This window comes from Pseudophryne corroboree, chromosome 4, assembly GCF_028390025.1.
Source record: "Pseudophryne corroboree isolate aPseCor3 chromosome 4, aPseCor3.hap2, whole genome shotgun sequence".
NCBI lineage: Eukaryota > Metazoa > Chordata > Amphibia > Anura > Myobatrachidae > Pseudophryne > Pseudophryne corroboree.
The window spans coordinates 598,119,578-598,138,444 of NC_086447.1; the positions used below are offsets into that span (position 1 = coordinate 598,119,578).

Sequence of the window (18,867 nt, forward strand, 5' to 3'; positions counted from 1 at the left end):
CCACCGAACACTGCCCTTACCTTACCACAGCCCACCAGGCTGTGGTAAGGTAATAATATTGTAACCCTGCTCCTCAGTCCCCAGTTCTAGCCTGTCAAGCACTGTTCCTGATTGGTGTACATATCACTTCACCATACAGTAGTATGGGGAAAGCAATTCAGAGAAGCAAGGACAGCTGAGCCTTCCATTTCACCTCTCAGAAAAATGTTCCCATCTCGGGACAGTGTAATGTGCCTGCTGAGGGGAGAATAGCAGTGAAGACAGCAAATCCCCAGGAAAGTGCACGGATAATGCCCCCATCTCATGGGCACTGGTGTAGCACTACTCATCCAATTAAAAGCTGACAACTTCTCCATATTATCTCTCTCCAAGTTTTGATAATCCCAAATCACAGTGGTGGATTATCACTAGTAATGTAAGGCATGTGCCTAGGGGGTGACACTTGCTAAGGGGGGCACAGCATGCTCACTTGCACAACAGTCCTTCTAGGCCGATGTCCTGATGAGGCCAAGTGATTCTTTTTTATGATTTTATCATCACAACTTATTTTTTTATATTGTAACCGCTGAGGGAGGAAGGGGGAGGAGGGATCTTGGTGCTACTTTGGCAGTCAGGAGGCCCCAACATGAAGGGGGCAGTGACATGATGGGGGGCATCTGATAATGTTGTGCCTAGGGGTGGCCTGACCCCTAAATTTGCTCCTGCCCAGTCAGAGAAGGAGGAGTGCAGTGAGGTCTGTACCACATGGGCTCCCTCTTATTTCTACAATAAAAGATTCACTGAATTTCAATTACAGATTTTTTTTGTTATTCAGAGTGGTATTAATAATTACCAATGAATCCCAATTACTGATAGTGGTCATTAAATTAGCAGTGACTGGTCACCAGCACTTATAAGCTGATACACACTTTACAATGTGTACCCAGCCCAACATCGGCAGTGATGGGACCCGGTGGGGGACCCGCCATTGACAAGTGCATGCACACTTGCCAATGCGGGCAGCAATGGCGGGGGCCATGCTGCATTCGGCATCATGGCCCTCGTTAACAACATCCCCCGTTGGCCCTGCATGTAGGGCTGATGGTGGATGTCGCTGACAGCCCGCGGGAGTGTGCATCAACAGCAACATAGTGGGTACATAGTAGACGATGTGCCCAATATGTCGGTCTAATCAGCCAGATCAGACAACATATTGACTAATGTGTACCCAGATTTAGGAGTAATTTATCAATCCTTGTAAAGAGTGGACAAGTGAACAAATGGAGAAGTTGGCCATAGTAACCAATCAGCTTCTTTCTACCATTTATCAAGTACATTTTATTAAAAAAAAGAAGCTGATTGGTTGCTAAGGGCAACTTGTCCACATTTTAGAAAGCTTGATAAATAACCCCCTTAGTGACGGGTCTAATTGGAACAAGGGAAAAACGGGGGGGTGGATCAGCCGCATGTTGGGTATTTTGGAAGTTAGTTGGAGGTTTTTGATTAAACTGGTTGTTCTTTGCGGCATGTGTTGGCCTTCTGTGGCATGTGATGGTCTAAGGATATATTGGTATATTGGGACAAGTAATGTGGGTGATATTAAGGGTAACGTGGTTCTTTTGAAGGTTAAAGTGGACCATGAACCGTATGCCTATCCCTGACTACATACCAGCAAAACAGCTCCTCAGTAGCTACGATTATTCATGAAGCTACCATAACAAAGGATGTCCTATTAATCTTTCAGTGAAATCACCCTGCAATAGAGTGTACAGCAAGTCTATTAGATGTACTGAGATGTATGCTCCTGAGCACTGCTTCCTCTTCCTTAGTGATTACGGTTTGAAAAATCTACATTTAGGTGGATGTACAAATGTGCATACATCGTCCGTTATTTGTGTGAACCTGCTTCACCTCCGTTTCATGGTGAAAAGGGTCCACTTATCGGCAGCATGCTTTATAACACCCGATGCCAAAGAGAGTTAATTAACCTTTACAGTGATGTGTGCCCTTCTACTTTCCACAATCCTGTTCATCTTGTTCCCACTGCGCAGGTGCTGAGACTTCTTCTCCCAGAGGCCTCTGTGCCATAGTGATTTGCTCATGTGTGATTCAGTGGTACTGCTGTGACTCACCCATGGCCAGCTCCACTGGGTATGCACGAGATCTCGCTACTATCAAGGGGTAAATGTTTTACCCTATGTTATGGGGAGAAGCAGTATCAGCGCATGTATGACAGCTGCGGTGTTTGCTCAGTGACAGGGGTGTGATGTGCCGCTGTCCACATTGGCACAGCTATCTAACAGATAGCAGGCCAATATGAGGGGGCAAGGTATGAACAGTTAGTATCGCTGACCGTTCCTACGCCTGCAGCTGCAGGTGGCGATGCCTATACTCCACAACAGGGACAGGGCTGTCCCTGGCTGTGGTGAATGCCAGCTCTGGGCTGAGCAGGGGATCACGCGTAAGTAGCAAGATCCTGCACATGCGCAGGGCAGCTGGCTGGGCAGGGAGACATAGCGCATCAGCACTAAGCTGATGCACTGTGTACTCAGGGGGGGGCATAGCCACATCTTGTTGATGTAGCTTCCTGCTTCACCTTGGTAATGAGGTGAAGCAGTAAGTGTTATAGCAGCATGATCCGTGCCGATATAATACATTTACCCCAAGATCTCTTATGCAGCCCAGAGCCGGCAGCCGCCACAGCCAGCAACGGAGCTGTCCCTGCTGTGGTGCCACTGACTGTTCATACCTTGCCCGGCATATCAGCTTGCTATCATGTAGATAGCAGGGCCGATATAGACAAAAGCGCATAGCACTACTGTCATTGAACACATTTCTCTGAAGTAAGACATGGGGGAGAAGCTTTATTTATTCACTATTTATTTATGCTGCTTTATGACCATACTGTCCAGCAGATTGAAACTGCTTTATTTTAATTTTGGATATAAAACTTATCATATGAACTTACATTTAAGGATAAAAGACAAGATATTGGATGCATAGAAAAAAGCAATAACTCTACTACTACTTGACCTAAAACCAGAGGTTAAAGTGGGGGGGAACGAGGTGGAACCGAGTTCCACCACCTGTAATGGTAGAGGGAACTAGTTCCACCATCTCCATTTCCCTGCACAGTAATTCCAACAGAAAAACTTGCCCCATCACCATAGATGATGCAGGCGGCGCTAGTGTTACTGATGAGCTGCAGCCACCTCCCCCTTCCTTAGGTCCTGGTGGCTCCATCATCCTTCTCCATTTACAACCCACCCCTCCTGGTACTCACACTTGCTGTGTCTGTTGTACAGCATTCATCTCCTCCTCAGGTCCCAGTGGCTTCCTTTTCTGGCACAGCGTATGTGATGTTATGCTGTGACCGCTGCTGAAGTGGGGGGGAGCCATGAAGAGGAGCAGGCTCTGTGCATCTTGAAGACAAGATGAGAGGGGGCTGGAGGGACAAGAGAGGTGGGGAAGCTGCTGGAGGGATACAGGGCATAGAGCTGCTGGAGGGACACAGGCAGTGAGCTGCTAGAGTCACAGAGGCAGAGATGTGTATAAGGGGCATTACTGTGGGCATTATGTGTATAAGCAGCACTACTGTGGTCATTATGTGTAAGGAGTGATACTACATGGGAATTGTATATAAGAGGAACTTCTGTAGGCATGTGTATAAGTGCCACAACTGTGGTCATTATGTGTAAGTGGCACTACAACTGTGGGCATTATGTGTAAGGGGCACTACTACTGTGGGAATTGTGTATAAGGGGCACTGCTGTGGGTACTGTATATAAGGGGCACTACTGTGTGGCATAACATGTATAAAGGGTACCATTGTGTAGCATAACATGCATAAAGGGCACTACTGCAGGGGCAAATGCAGGATTTTTAGGGCGGGGTTTCCAGATATAAATATATATATAAATATCCTGATGAAGGGGGTAACCCCGAAACGTTGATTAAAGCGCCACAAGTTATTTGCACCGGACTTGGAGACTCTGAGTGCTGCTTTCTTCCTCTGATACTGCACGTGTGTGTGTGTGGGGGGGGGGGGGGGGGGGCGTCCCCTACAAGAGCACTTTTAAGAAGTTTTATACATGAGTGTCGGATGAGCTGATTGTATGTATATATATATATATACATATATGTATATATATAAAACATATGCACCTATATTGAAATCCCCAACCCACTGCAAGTGTGTGTGTGTGTGTGTGTGTGTGTGTGTGTGTGTGTGTGTGTGTGTGTGTGTGTGTGTGTATATTTGAAAGAGGCATGAAGAGTGCGATGGAGAGAGGCATAGGGAAAGAGAGAAAAAGAGGGATGGAGGGAGAGAGGTATGGGGAGAGAAAGAGATGGGCATGAGGAGAGAGGGAGAGAGAGAGACATGGGGAACAAGAGAGAGGCATGGGAAGAGAGATATCATCATCAGCAGAATAAATCTGGACTGAAGAGCTTACACTCAGAGTGAGTTGCCTTGGAGAGCACTTACCTGGAGCATGCAAGGTATCTTGGGATGTGCAGCTGCTCTGGCGGGCTCCCTGCAGCTGTGTTCAGGGGCAGACGGGTGAAAGGGGGGTAGACAGAGATGAGACAGTCAATGGAGGATGGTGTGGGGGGAGGGGAGGAGGCCGCTTGCCTGATGGTAATTTTGTACACCTGGGTGATATATATATATATATATATATATATATATATATATACTGTAGCGGCGGGCACAGCACTCCTAGTGTCTAAAATAAATACACTTCAGGCGGCATGTATGCAAATGGCAAAGTTTCAGCGCCCTGTCTTTGCTCTGTCGTATCCGCCGCTGCACTGCATTGGACTATACTGGGAGAGCCAAACTACACCTGTCCCTATAAAACACACACACACACAAACTATATATATATATATATATATATATATATATATATATAGATGCACACATCTTGACAAAGGGGTTGAAGTCCCCGAAACGTCGATGGACATTATGTTGATGTTTTAATACAAACTACGTTTTTTTCACAAGACCTCGAGTGCCGCAGATTTTTTGTTCATTATATATATATATATATATTGCACAACCCTCACCCCTATGCATAAATGTTTGTGTTTGTACTAGTGATGAGCGGGTTCGGTTTCTCGGAATCCGAACCCGCCGAACTTCAGCTTTTTTTACACGGGGCCGAGCAGGCTCGGATCCTCCCGCCTTGCTCGGTTAACCCGAGCGCGCCCGAACGTCATCATCCCGCTGTCGGATTCTCGCGAGGCTCGGATTCTATCGCGAGACTCGGATTCTATATAAGGAGCCGCGCGTCGCCGCCATTTTCACACGTGCATTGAGATTGATAGGGAGAGGACGTGGCTGGCGTCCTCTCCGTTTATAGAGAAGAGAGTAGAGAGTTAGAGACACTATTTACTAATTTTGGGGAGCATATTAGGACTGGAGTACTACTACTTGCTGATAGTGTGACCAGTGACCATTGACCACCAGTTTAATTAATCCGTTCTCTGCCTGAAAAAAAACGATACACAGTGTGACACAGTCACATACCATATCTGTGCTCAGCCTCAGTGTGCTGCATCATCATATGTAATACTGTATATCTGACTGTGCTGAGTGCTCACTGCTCACACAGCTTAATTGTGGGGGAGACTGGGGAGCAGTTAGAGCAGGAGTACATAAATAATATATTTTAAGTACAGTGCACACTTTTGCTGCCAGAGTGCCACACTGCCAGTGTGACTGACCAGTGACCACACTGACCACCAGTATATTGTGATTGTCTGCTTAGGACGGAGTACTACTTGCTGATAGTGTGACCAGTGACCACCACCAGTTTAATTAATCCGTTCTCTGCCTGAAAAAAAACGATACACAGTGTGACACAGTCACATACCATATCTGTGCTCAGCCCAGTGTGCTGCATCATATGTAATACTGTATATCATTATCTGACTGTGCTGAGTGCTCACTGCTCACACAGCTTAATTGTGGGGGATACTGGGGAGCAGTTATAGCAGGAGTACATATTTTAAGTACAGTGCACACTTTTGCTGCCAGAGTGCCACTGCCAGTGTGACTGACCAGTGACCACTGACCACCAGTATATTGTGATTGTCTGCTGACCACCAGTATATTGTGATTGTCTGCCTGAAAAAGTTAAACACTCGTCGTGTGGTGTTTTTATAAACGCATTCTGCAGACAGTGTCCAGCAGGTCCGTCATTACATAATATATACCTGTCCGGCTGCAGTACTAGTGTGATATATATATATATATTTTAATTTTATCTCATTATCATCCAGTCTATATTAGCAGCAGACACAGTACGGTAGTCCACGGCTGTAGCTACCTCTGTGTCGGCAGTCGCTCGTCCATCCATAATTGTATACCACCTACCCGTGGTTTTTTTTTTTTTTTCTATCTTCTTGATACTAGTAGCTTACTTTAGGAGTCTGCAGTGCTGACAGACAGTGTCCAGCAGGTCCGTCATTACATAATATATACCTGTCCGGCTGCAGTACTAGTGTGATATATATATATATTTTAATTTTATCTCATTATCATCCAGTCTATATTAGCAGCAGACACAGTACGGTAGTCCACGGCTGTAGCTACCTCTGTGTCGGCAGTCGCTCGTCCATCCATAATTGTATACCACCTACCCGTGGTTTTTTTTTTTTTTCTATCTTCTTGATACTAGTAGCTTACTTTAGGAGTCTGCAGTGCTGACAGACAGTGTCCAGCAGGTTGTCATTACATAATATATACCTGTCCGGCTGCAGTATTAGTGTGATATATATATATTTTAATTTTATCTCATTATCATCCAGTCTATATTAGCAGCAGACACAGTACGGTAGTCCACGGCTGTAGCTACCTCTGTGTCGGCAGTCGCTCGTCCATCCATAATTGTATACCACCTACCCGTGTTTTTTTTTTTTTTTTCTATCTTCTTGATACTAGTAGCTTACTTTAGGAGTCTGCAGTGCTGACAGACAGTGTCCAGCAGGTTGTCATTACATAATATATACCTGTCCGGCTGCAGTACTAGTGTGATATATATATATATTTTAATTTTATCTCATTATCATCCAGTCTATATTAGCAGCAGACACAGTACGGTAGTCCACGGCTGTAGCTACCTCTGTGTCGGCAGTCGCTCGTCCATCCATAATTGTATACCACCTACCCGTGGTTTTTTTTTTCTATCTTCTTGATACTAGTAGCTTACTTTAGGAGTCTGCAGTGCTGACAGACAGTGTCCAGCAGGTCCGTCATTACATAATATATACCTGTCCGGCTGCAGTACTAGTGTGATATATATATATATATTTTAATTTTATCTCATTATCATCCAGTCTATATTAGCAGCAGACACAGTACGGTAGTCCACGGCTGTAGCTACCTCTGTGTCGGCAGTCGCTCGTCATCCATAAGTATACTAGTATCCATCCATCTCCATTGTTTACCTGAGGTGCCTTTTAGTTGTGCCTATTAAAATATGGAGAACAAAAATGTTGAGGTTCCAAAAATAGGGAAAGATCAAGATCCACTTCCACCTCGTGCTGAAGCTGCTGCCACTAGTCATGGCCGAGACGATGAAATTCCATCAACGTCGTCTGCCAAGGCCGATGCCCAATGTCATAGTACAGAGCATGTAAAATCCAAAACACCAAATATCAGTAAAAAAAGGACTCAAAAATCTAAAATAAAATTGTCGGAGGAGAAGCGTAAACTTGCCAATATGCCATTTACCACACGGAGTGGCAAGGAACGGCTGAGGCCCTGGCCTATGTTCATGGCTAGTGGTTCAGCTTCACATGAGGATGGAAGCACTCAGCCTCTCGCTAGAAAAATGAAAAGACTCAAGCTGGCAAAAGCACAGCAAAGAACTGTGCGTTCTTCGAAATCCCAAATCCACAAGGAGAGTCCAATTGTGTCGGTTGCGATGCCTGACCTTCCCAACACTGGACGTGAAGAGCATGCGCCTTCCACCATTTGCACGCCCCCTGCAAGTGCTGGAAGGAGCACCCGCAGTCCAGTTCCTGATAGTCAGATTGAAGATGTCAGTGTTGAAGTACACCAGGATGAGGAGGATATGGGTGTTGCTGGCGCTGGGGAGGAAATTGACAAGGAGGATTCTGATGGTGAGGTGGTTTGTTTAAGTCAGGCACCCGGGGAGACACCTGTTGTCCGTGGGAGGAATATGGCCATTGACATGCCTGGTGAAAATACCAAAAAAATCAGCTCTTCGGTGTGGAAGTATTTCAACAGAAATGCGGACAACATTTGTCAAGCCGTGTGTTGCCTTTGTCAAGCTGTAATAAGTAGGGGTAAGGACGTTAACCACCTCGGAACATCCTCCCTTATACGTCACCTGCAGCGCATTCATAATAAGTCAGTGACAAGTTCAAAAACTTTGGGCGACAGCGGAAGCAGTCCACTGACCAGTAAATCCCTTCCTCTTGTAACCAAGCTCACGCAAACCACCCCACCAACTCCCTCAGTGTCAATTTCCTCCTTCCCCAGGAATGCCAATAGTCCTGCAGGCCATGTCACTGGCAATTCTGACGAGTCCTCTCCTGCCTGGGATTCCTCCGATGCATCCTTGCGTGTAACGCCTACTGCTGCTGGCGCTGCTGTTGTTGCTGCTGGGAGTCGATGGTCATCCCAGAGGGGAAGTCGTAAGACCACTTTTACTACTTCCACCAAGCAATTGACTGTCCAACAGTCCTTTGCGAGGAAGATGAAATATCACAGCAGTCATCCTGCTGCAAAGCGGATAACTGAGGCCTTGGCATCCTGGGTGGTGAGAAACGTGGTTCCGGTATCCATCATTACTGCAGAGGCAACTAGAGACTTGTTGGAGGTACTGTGTCCCCGGTACCAAATACCATCTAGGTTCCATTTCTCTAGGCAGGCGATACCGAAAATGTACACAGACCTCAGAAAAAGAGTCACCAGTGTCCTAAAAAATGCAGCTGTACCCAATGTCCACTTAACCACGGACATGTGGACAAGTGGAGCAGGGCAGGGTCAGGACTATATGACTGTGACAGCCCACTGGGTAGATGTATGGACTCCCGCCGCAAGAACAGCAGCGGCGGCACCAGTAGCAGCATCTCGCAAACGCCAACTCTTTCCTAGGCAGGCTACGCTTTGTGTCACCGGTTTCCAGAATACGCACACAGCTGAAAACCTCTTACGGCAACTGAGGAAGATCATCGCGGAATGGCTTACCCCAATTGGACTCTCCTGTGGATTTGTGGCATCGGACAACGCCAGCAATATTGTGTGTGCATTAAATCTGGGCAAATTCCAGCACGTCCCATGTTTTGCACATACCTTGAATTTGGTGGTGCAGAATTATTTAAAAAACGAGAGGGGCGTGCAAGAGATGCTGTCGGTGGCCAGAAGAATTGCGGGACACTTTCGGCGTACAGGCACCACGTACAGAAGACTGGAGCAACACCAAAAACGCCTGAACCTGCCATGCCATCATCTGAAGCAAGAAGCGGTAACGAGGTGGAATTCAACCCTCTATATGCTTCAGAGGTTGGAGGAGCAGCAAAAGGCCATTCAAGCCTATACAACTGAGCACGATATAGGAGGTGGAATGCACCTGTCTCAAGCGCAGTGGAGAATGATTTCAACGTTGTGCAAGGTTCTGCAACCTTTTGAACTTGCCACACGTGAAGTCAGTTCAGACACTGCCAGCCTGAGTCAGGTCATTCCCCTCATCAGGCTTTTGCAGAAGAAGCTGGAGACATTGAAGGAGGAGCTAACACAGAGCGATTCCGCTAGGCATGTGGGACTTGTGGATGGAGCCCTTAATTCGCTTAACAAGGATTCACGGGTGGTCAATCTGTTGAAATCAGAGCACTACATTTTGGCCACCGTGCTTGATCCTAGATTTAAAACCTACCTTGGATCTCTCTTTCCGGCAGACACAAGTCTGCTGGGGTTCAAAGAACTGCTGGTGAGAAAATTGTCAAGTCAAGCGGAACGCGACCTGTCAACATCTCCTCCTTCACATTCTCCTGCAACTGGGGGTGCGAGGAAAAGGCTCAGAATTCCGAGCCCACCCGCTGGCGGTGATGCAGGGCAGTCTGGAGCGACTGCTGATGCTGACATCTGGTCCGGACTGAAGGACCTGCCAACGATTACGGACATGTCGTCTACTGGCACTGCATATGATTCTCTCCCCATTGAAAGAATGGTGGAGGATTATATGAGTGACCGCATCCAAGTAGGCACGTCAGACAGTCCGTACTTATACTGGCAGGAAAAAGAGGCAATTTGGAGGCCCTTGCACAAACTGGCTTTATTCTACCTAAGTTGCCCTCCCACAAGTGTGTACTCCGAAAGAGTGTTTAGTGCCGCCGCTCACCTTGTCAGCAATCGGCGTACGAGGTTACTTCCAGAAAATGTGGAGAAGATGATGTTCATTAAAATGAATTATAATCAATTCCTCCGTGGAGACATTGACCAGCAGCAATTGCCTCCACAAAGTACACAGGGAGCTGAGATGGTGGATTCCAGTGGGGACGAATTGATAATCTGTGAGGAGGGGGATGTACACGGTGATATATCGGAGGATGATGATAAGGGGGAAATCTTGCCTCTGTAGAGCCAGTTTGTGCAAGGAGAGATTAATTGCTTCTTTTTTGGTGGGGGTCCAAACCAACCCGTCATTTCAGTCACAGTCGTGTGGCAGACCCTGTCACTGAAATGATGGGTTGGTTAAAGTGTGCATGTCCTGTTTATACAACATAAGGGTGGGTGGGAGGGCCCAAGGACAATTCCATCTTGCACCTCTTTTTTCTTTAATTTTTCTTTGCGTCATGTGCTGTTTGGGGAGTATTTTTTTGAAGGGCCATCCTGCGTGACACTGCAGTGCCACTCCTAGATGGGCCAGGTGTTTGTGTCGGCCACTAGGGTCGCTTTGCTTACTCACACAGCTACCTCATTGCACCTCTTTTTTTTCTTCTTTGCGTCATGTGCTGTTTGAGGAGTGTTTTTTGAAGGGCCATCCTGCGTGACACTGCAGTGACACTCCTAGATAGGCCAGGTGTTTGTGTCGGCCACTAGGGTCGCTTAGCTTACTCACACAGCTACCTCATTGCGCCTCTTTTTTTCTTTGCGTCATGTGCTGTTTGGGGAGTAGTTTTTTGAAGGGCCAGCCTGCGTGACACTGCAGTGCCACTCCTAGATGGGCCAGGTGTTTGTGTCGGCCACTTGGGTCGTTGAGCTTAGTCACACAGCTACCTCATTGCGCCTCTTTTTTTCTTTGCATCATGTGCTGTTTGGGGAGTGTTTTTTGGAAGGGCCATCCTGCGTGACACTGCAGTGCCACTCCTAGATGGGCCAGGTGTTTGTGTCGGCCACTTGGGTCGCTGAGCTTAGTCACACAGCTACCTCATTGCGCCTCTTTTTTTCTTTGCGTCATGTGCTGTTTGGGGAGTGTTTTTTGGATGGGCCATCCTGCGTGACACTGCAGTGCCACTCCTAGATGGGCCAGGTGTTTGTGTCGGCCACTTGGGTCGCTTAGCTTAGTCATCCAGTGACCTCGGTGCAAATTTTAGGACTAAAAATAATATTGTGAGGTGTTCAGAATAGACTGAAAATGAGTGGAAATTATGGTTTTTGAGGTTAATAATACTTTGGGATCAAAATGACCCCCAAATTCTATGATTTAAGCTGTTTTTTAGGGTTTTTTGAAAAAAACACCCGAATCCAAAACACACCCGAATCCGACAAAAAAAATTCGTTGAGGTTTTGCCAAAACGCGTTCGAACCCAAAACACGGCCGCGGAACCGAACCCAAAACCAAAACACAAAACCCGAAAAATTTCCGGTGCACATCTCTAGTTTGTACACTAAGTCCATTTATAAAAGACATCCCTCTTATTAATTCTCCTCCCTCACCATACGGATAAAGACCTAGATTTCACTGTATCCCGCTGCTGCGGCTATCGGGACACCCGACCCCTTCTTACCACCCCCGACCCCGGCATCTCCTCGAGCATGTGAGGCGCACTCACCCGGACAGCTCCTTCTCAGTCTCCATGGGAGCGGCGGCTGCCTGAGCGGAGCTGTGCGCCGCAGCTCCCCCTACATTCAGCCACGCTGTGTGAACATAAGGAGGCTGCTGCGCTACAGATGCCACCTCAGCTCCTCCATCTATTAAAAAAAATTAATCTGAAACTATCAGTCACCTGCGCCGATGGATCGGCAGGCAGGGGGGGTCTCCAGGTACTCGGAAACCCCCCCTGCGTGCGCGAGTGTACTGAGTGACATAACCTGAATAAGGGTCATTACTATGTGGTGTAATATGAATCAGGGACATTACATGCGGTGTAATGTGATTAATATTGTGCTCCTGTGTTGTGCAGTTTGAATTGGGGGTACTATTGTGTGACCATGCTGCTTCTATGTGAGATCAATATCCCTTTATAAAGTATTGGAAGTAGGGCACTAATTTATTGTTTGCAGGGGTGGTATTCAGTATGCCGGCTGTTGGGATCCCGGTGCTCAGTATACCAGCGCCGGAATCCCAACACCTTTTCTCCCTCTTGGGAGTCCACGACCCTGCTGGAGGGAGAATAAATAGAGTGGCGCGCGACCGCAAGTGCAGCATGGCGAGCGTGCAAGGAGCTCATTTGCGCTCACCTAGCTGCTGACATGTGGCGTCCGGGATCCTGGCCGCCACCATAACATACTACACCTGTTTGCAGGGGATGCCGAAAACACTAGCACTGGCCCTGGCTCCAATTAATGTGAGGAGGGGGGGGGCGCAATAAACGAGTTCCACCACCTCTCCAGGACCACTTTAAGCCTTGCCTAAAACCATATGACTGAGATTCAATATACAGTACTAAATAAATGCAATTGATTTCTCTCTTCTATAGGTGAATTACAGAGGACAAAAGGTACAGCTTATTAGAGTGAGAAACCCATGGGGACAGGTGGAGTGGAATGGAGCCTGGAGTGACAAGTAAGTATTGTGCCATACAGTATGATGGTGGTACATAGAGCTCTGTGTGTACCCCTGGCAATCATGTAGTTTGCTCATAAAACCATTCCTTCCCCCATTTCCATCATGCCATCTGCTATGTCCTAGGGGTATAACTAGAACTTTGTGGGCCCCAAAGCAACATTTTAAATTGGCTCCCATTGAATCTAGAGAGAGGCCTTTCTCCTGGGCACTCCACCTTAGCTTTTTATAGCATTTCATACTTTGTCTCCCTATGTAACTTAAGAAATTATATCGCACAAGCAGCAGGGCTGCCTTCCCTTCAGAACTGGGGGGGGTTTACACACATGGGCAGGATACTTTACAGTTGCTGACAGCCTAACACTCTAGTGCAGGCATTTCAAACTCAAAATCTCAATTGGGTCACACAAGCAAGGTCTAAGATTGTGTATTCCTCAAGAAAAAAAAAATCTTATATCCTATAGACCTATAACATCATAAAGGAGTGCCACAAGTAATGCTTGCAAACCTGCAATGTAAAGTAAACAGATAGGCCTTGTGATGTGGTGATAGCTGCAGGCTTACCTCTGTCTGAAGATAGAGGGTAGCCTTGGCTGATCATTTTAACCCTTCTGTCACTGTGGGTATATGGTCAGATCACTGCTCTGTTTTACAGCCATCATTTTGACTGAGGTTCCAGTCGAGGCTAGTTGCCACTTCAATCTCGGCGAGGCTGCCTCATCCAGTGGTAGGTGGGCAGGCTATTGGTCTCCATGTTGGTTTGCAGTTGTGTGTTGCGTCCAGAGCTGGCCCTAGCTAATTTGATGCCCTAGGCAAAATTTGGGCTGGTGCCCCCTAGCACCACCGCTAATTATGCATCTGACCCAGCAACACTCAGGCAGTGGGGCTCACCGGGGGGGTTACCCTGTGCCCCTGTGGGCCAGTTCAACCCTGCATAATGCCTCACCATAATGCAAAAAATTCCACACAGTAATGCACCTTACACATATGAACCACATTAGTACTGCCCATAATACACATAATTCCACACAGCAATTCACCTTACACATATGCCCCACATTAGTAACGCTAGTAGCTTTATTTTTTATAAAACTTACTTTTGCTTGCTGGTGTGCTTGCAGCCAGTGTGTGCACCCATGCAGCTCCCTAGATTCATGACTGCGTTTTGTGAGATGAGGGTGGCAGGACGGGCGAGTACTTGCGCTCGCACCTGGTAAAGGGGCACCTGTACAAGAGATGTGACTTCACAGGGTATGCCATCCTTTGCAAGCCACATCCTTTATTTTAGCTTGCTGGTTGGACACAGATGGCAGCAAAGTCCAGATACTGCCATACTTGCTGGTTATACAAAAAGACCAGTATCAAACATGTAGCAACTGTTCCGTTCTCTTCACTGTTCAGTGTGTTTGCCGGTGTCTGTTACTCCCGGCAACTGCATGTCCTTTATTTTATACTGCGGGAGCAATATGCTCTGCTCTCCAGTCAGACGCATCTGAAAGTCACGCTGCACTGACGTTTCATATAGAAATAGTGCAACGCAACTTACTGACAACGTTACAGTGCTGGATGGCAAGGGAATTTTATGGCATGGACTGACTGAGAAATAAAGTGTGGAGAGAACACTGCCATTGTTATATCCCTGCAGACACCTAAGATTTGCACAGGGATAAGGGACACAGGATAGCAGGGTCCCCCTCCCCCATGTGCACAAGCAGTATAGGTGACGTCAGATTTATGTGGAGCAGTCTTCCACAATACACATGTGGTATCATAAGGAGCCATCCAGTAATAACCTTATATAGTCAGTAAAAATGTCACAGGTCCAGGAATTGAAGTTACTGGGCTTCTGCTGTCTAAGGTCTCACAAGTCATTGGCATTCATGCATGTTGGAGGGAGTTCAAGGGACAGTGTGCATTCTATTTGACAAATGTAAACAGCAGTGTATACAAGTACTGATTGAATACATTTAGAAAGTAACAGATAGTTTACAGACTGTCCCTCCCAGCATGTGATACTGCAGGGGCATGCTTGGATGCCCCTAGACATGCTTGGATGCCCTAGGCAAATGCCTAGCCTGCCTATAGCTAAGGCCGGCTCTGGTTGCGTCTCTCCCTGGCAGCCAACGCATTGTTACTGTGGCACCCATGGGGCAATGCTCCTGCTCCCGGGTTGAGAGGGTATGCACACGTGTCACCAGGGAGCTAAATGGATCAGGATGCACTAGCTGGCCCCAGTGCCAGATTTACACACAGTATATGAGCCAGAGGGTACATCTGGGCATTATACACAGGTGCAGCAGTATAAACTCCTGGAAATTTGGTGAGTTTTGGTCAAAGATGAGCGGAAAAGATACACAGGTGAGGCACTGCCTCACCTGTCATAGACTTTTTACTCCAGAGTTTTGGCTATAAAAATTATTAGAATAATACAAAGGAGATATTTCTAACATATTCTTTGTATTTATCATATACTTTACACAGTTAAAACTCTGGCACAAACGTAAGTATGACAGGAAAGGCTCTGCCTCACCTGCCTCACCCCACCGCACGATACTGCGTGTCACGTGACACTGATGGGGAAGGTTTGGGCTACATTACACTGACACATCTGCACTAGTGAAAGGGTAGATAACCTTTTTTTATCAGTGTGCCATTTCTACACATTATTTTGTCTGTTTATCCATCTATCTTTATAAGTAGTGGTACAAAAGATAGACAGTCACTAGGTCAACCCCACATGGTCAACATGCATTAGGTCAACAGGGTCAAAAGTTCGACATGACAATGGTAGACTCAAGTTTTTTGGCGTGTCATTTTGTATGTTTAAAAAATATCTAAGCACAGTCAACGGAAATGTGTACTCTCGTGGCCTTGCTTCCCACACCATGTTTCGGACTGGTTACTATTCCCAATAGTACATCACGTGGATAGTAAATCAAGCAAAAGTTGGAAAAACATTAAAGAAAAACTTATGTCAGCCATTTGTGTGTTGACCATTATCATGTCGACCTATTGACCCTGTTGACTTAATGCATGTCGACCATATGGGGTCAACCTATTGTCTGTCAACCTAGACACTGTCGACCTATTCATTGGAACCCATCTAAATCTGTCTCAGACCCATCCACATGCCCCTTGTATGCCCATCAGACACCTCCTCTGATGCTCTGTATATGCAATCAGAGCCCCCTCTTACCCCTTATATTTCATCAGTCACCTCCACATACCCCTTAAATGCCATCATACACCTAGTAATGCTCTGTATATGGCATCATACCCCTTCACAGGCCCTGTTTGTGCCATCAGAGCCACCTCATGCCTCTATCGCTAAATCATATGGCACCATTCCACTTTATAACAATGTAAAACAGTATAATTACTTATTGTGAGCAGGCTCTTTTCTCTCCTGGTTCTGCCTTTTGGGTCATTATGGGTGTGTAGATACAGGTCAGTCTCCCAGGTGCCGTAAGATTCAGCTTTATTGCTAAAACACTTCTCAAGTTCACATTATTTGGTTTATTAGAGGGTTTTTTTTCCCAACCTATGTTGCACTTAGAATTGCAGCACCAGTGACTACTTCTGGTCTTGCCATGGCACCCCTCTCAAAAGGTTGGACGGGGTGGGCCGTCCTCTTGATGAGTGTTATTAACAGCAAAAGCCTTTATAATGTAAAATAAAAAGGTTTTAAATGAATAAATAAATAAAAGCATCACAAAATGTATAAATAGTACCAATGTTCATAGTCTAGTTATGGGAATTGTCAGAGATGCGTCCCTCTGCAAAGGCTGGATCTGTGACCATGCTACAAGAGGATGGGCAGGTCACACTATAACAGGAGAATTAGTGTGGGGCTGAATTCCCTATTAGAAGCAGGTGCACTATAAAAAACAGAGTGCTCCTCCACCCAAGAATAAATCTCACCTCAAACTTCACATGGCATCACATGCGACCTTGCGCCCCACTGTGTCCCTCAGTATTTGAGAAGGTAATCCATCCTGCCGATGTGCATAATATAATATTTAAACAGTTTGAAAAATACTTTTTAAACTATATTAGATTAAAAAAAATGTTTTTACAAACAATGTTAAGAATGGTTTTGAAGGGAAAAATCGTCAGGTAAGTGTTTAAAGCATTAGGCTTCTTACCACTACCCTTGCATGGTGGATATTGGTGCAATGAAGAGTTAAATGCTAGAAATCAGCCTTATTTCCTGTGGCACTATTAGGTCCCAGGAAGCTTTGGCAGCCAAAAACTGCTTAGGTATGCTGGCACTTGTAAAACTACAAGCATCAACATGCCCTGACATCCAGAGACTGCTAGACTGTGCAGTACCACATAGAAAATGCAGTCCAAACAACACACACTGTGAAAAATGAAAATTATTTTGTTTAACTTAAAACTCCCCTATAACCTCTTTTATCAGTTTAATACTCCCATAAATCCTTGGTGGGATCCTTTTCTTTCTTCCACTTTTTAATCCCTTAGAATTTTTTTTTTTTAAACGTATAAATGTGGCATACTGTTCTTTATGGAGGTCTGTTATTAATTACAGTATCAATCTTCTAGACCCCATGGACTAGAGCCGCAATGAATTCTATAAATACAATGTAGTTCATTGATAAAATGTATAATAAATAAACTACATTGTATTGTATTAACTCATGAGGACTCAAACCGCTTCCAGCCACTCAGACTGAGTTTCTTTCTCTATATATTTTTTTTTAATGGAAATGAAGCTGCATGCTGAACAGGCTGGGGCTGTATTACATTATGACAGGCAGACCCCATGCTGCTAGTTTACTTGTTCGCCATTCCCGGATGCCCCATGTTCATTCCTTTGAAATTCCTGCTTTTGGTGCTAGCTAGTAGCTACTGTATGAGCTCTCTTAAGGGTCCTACACATTAGTTGATATGCCGCCAAGGTGCCCGACGGCCGATACGGCCGACAGGTGACCCAGTGGTGGGGAAGGGGGAGTGACGGGGGGAGTAAAGTTTCTTCACTCCCCCCCATCACCCGGCCCCATAACAACGCATGCTAATATGGACGAGATTGTCCATATTGGCCTGCATGTATAAGAGACCCGATACCAATGATGAACGAGCGCGGGGCTGTGCATTCACACTGAAAGATATGAACGATATCTCGTTCATTAATGAATAAGATCATTCATATCTTTCAGTGATATCTCCTTATGTGTAGGACCTATTACTTAGATCACTTTTTTTTTGTTGGGCATCACTGTTTTTTTCTTTCTTTTCCTTTAAATGTTATAAACCATTAAAGAACAGTAAAATCTAATGTATCCTCATCAGGTTGGTGATAATGAATACATTTGCACATTTATCTGTTTATATTAAATCACTATTTTTTGTTGCCTGTGCTTTAGATGCCATTTTACTGTAACTGTAAATGAGGCTCTATGTGTATTAGGGAAATTGCATCAGTAACGGAATCACCTTTTTACAGTGATGAACTCTATCATCATACAACTGCCATCACTAATGTGAGCAAATCATCATAACTCAACAGCACACATTAAACCCCATATAAAATACTATCAAAATAGCTTAAGGGCTATCTTGTGTAAGGTACAGATGTGCCAGCCTTCAGCTTACATGCTATTCGCGGCAACCACAGCTGGTATGCCACAAATAGATTGCCCGTGAGTGTGAACATGCAATGTGCACATACCCGTGAGCCATAGGATCGCATGGTGCATATGCTGCCACGAATGGGACAAAGTTTGTTGCGACTAGTGGTAATCGCGATGTGGACGCGTGCCACAATTAACTCTAGATTTTCACAATTTTATTGCTAAATGTGGACATCCTGGGTATATCTCTTTATAAATTTGGTAAAAGTATGACAATTTGTATAACCTGGGAACATTTTTTAATAAAGCAA

General features: G+C 45.7%; 1 protein-coding gene across 1 annotated transcript in view; it reads left to right on the forward strand.

The window, feature by feature from the left end:
- The window catches only part of CAPN9 (calpain 9), a 283,180-nt gene that overhangs the window by 157,213 nt on the left and 107,100 nt on the right, over positions 1–18,867 (forward strand). The window contains exon 7 of the mRNA XM_063917552.1: positions 12,877–12,962. Within this exon, the coding sequence (XP_063773622.1) occupies positions 12,877–12,962 (86 nt within the window). The remainder of the gene's footprint in view (positions 1–12,876; positions 12,963–18,867) is intronic.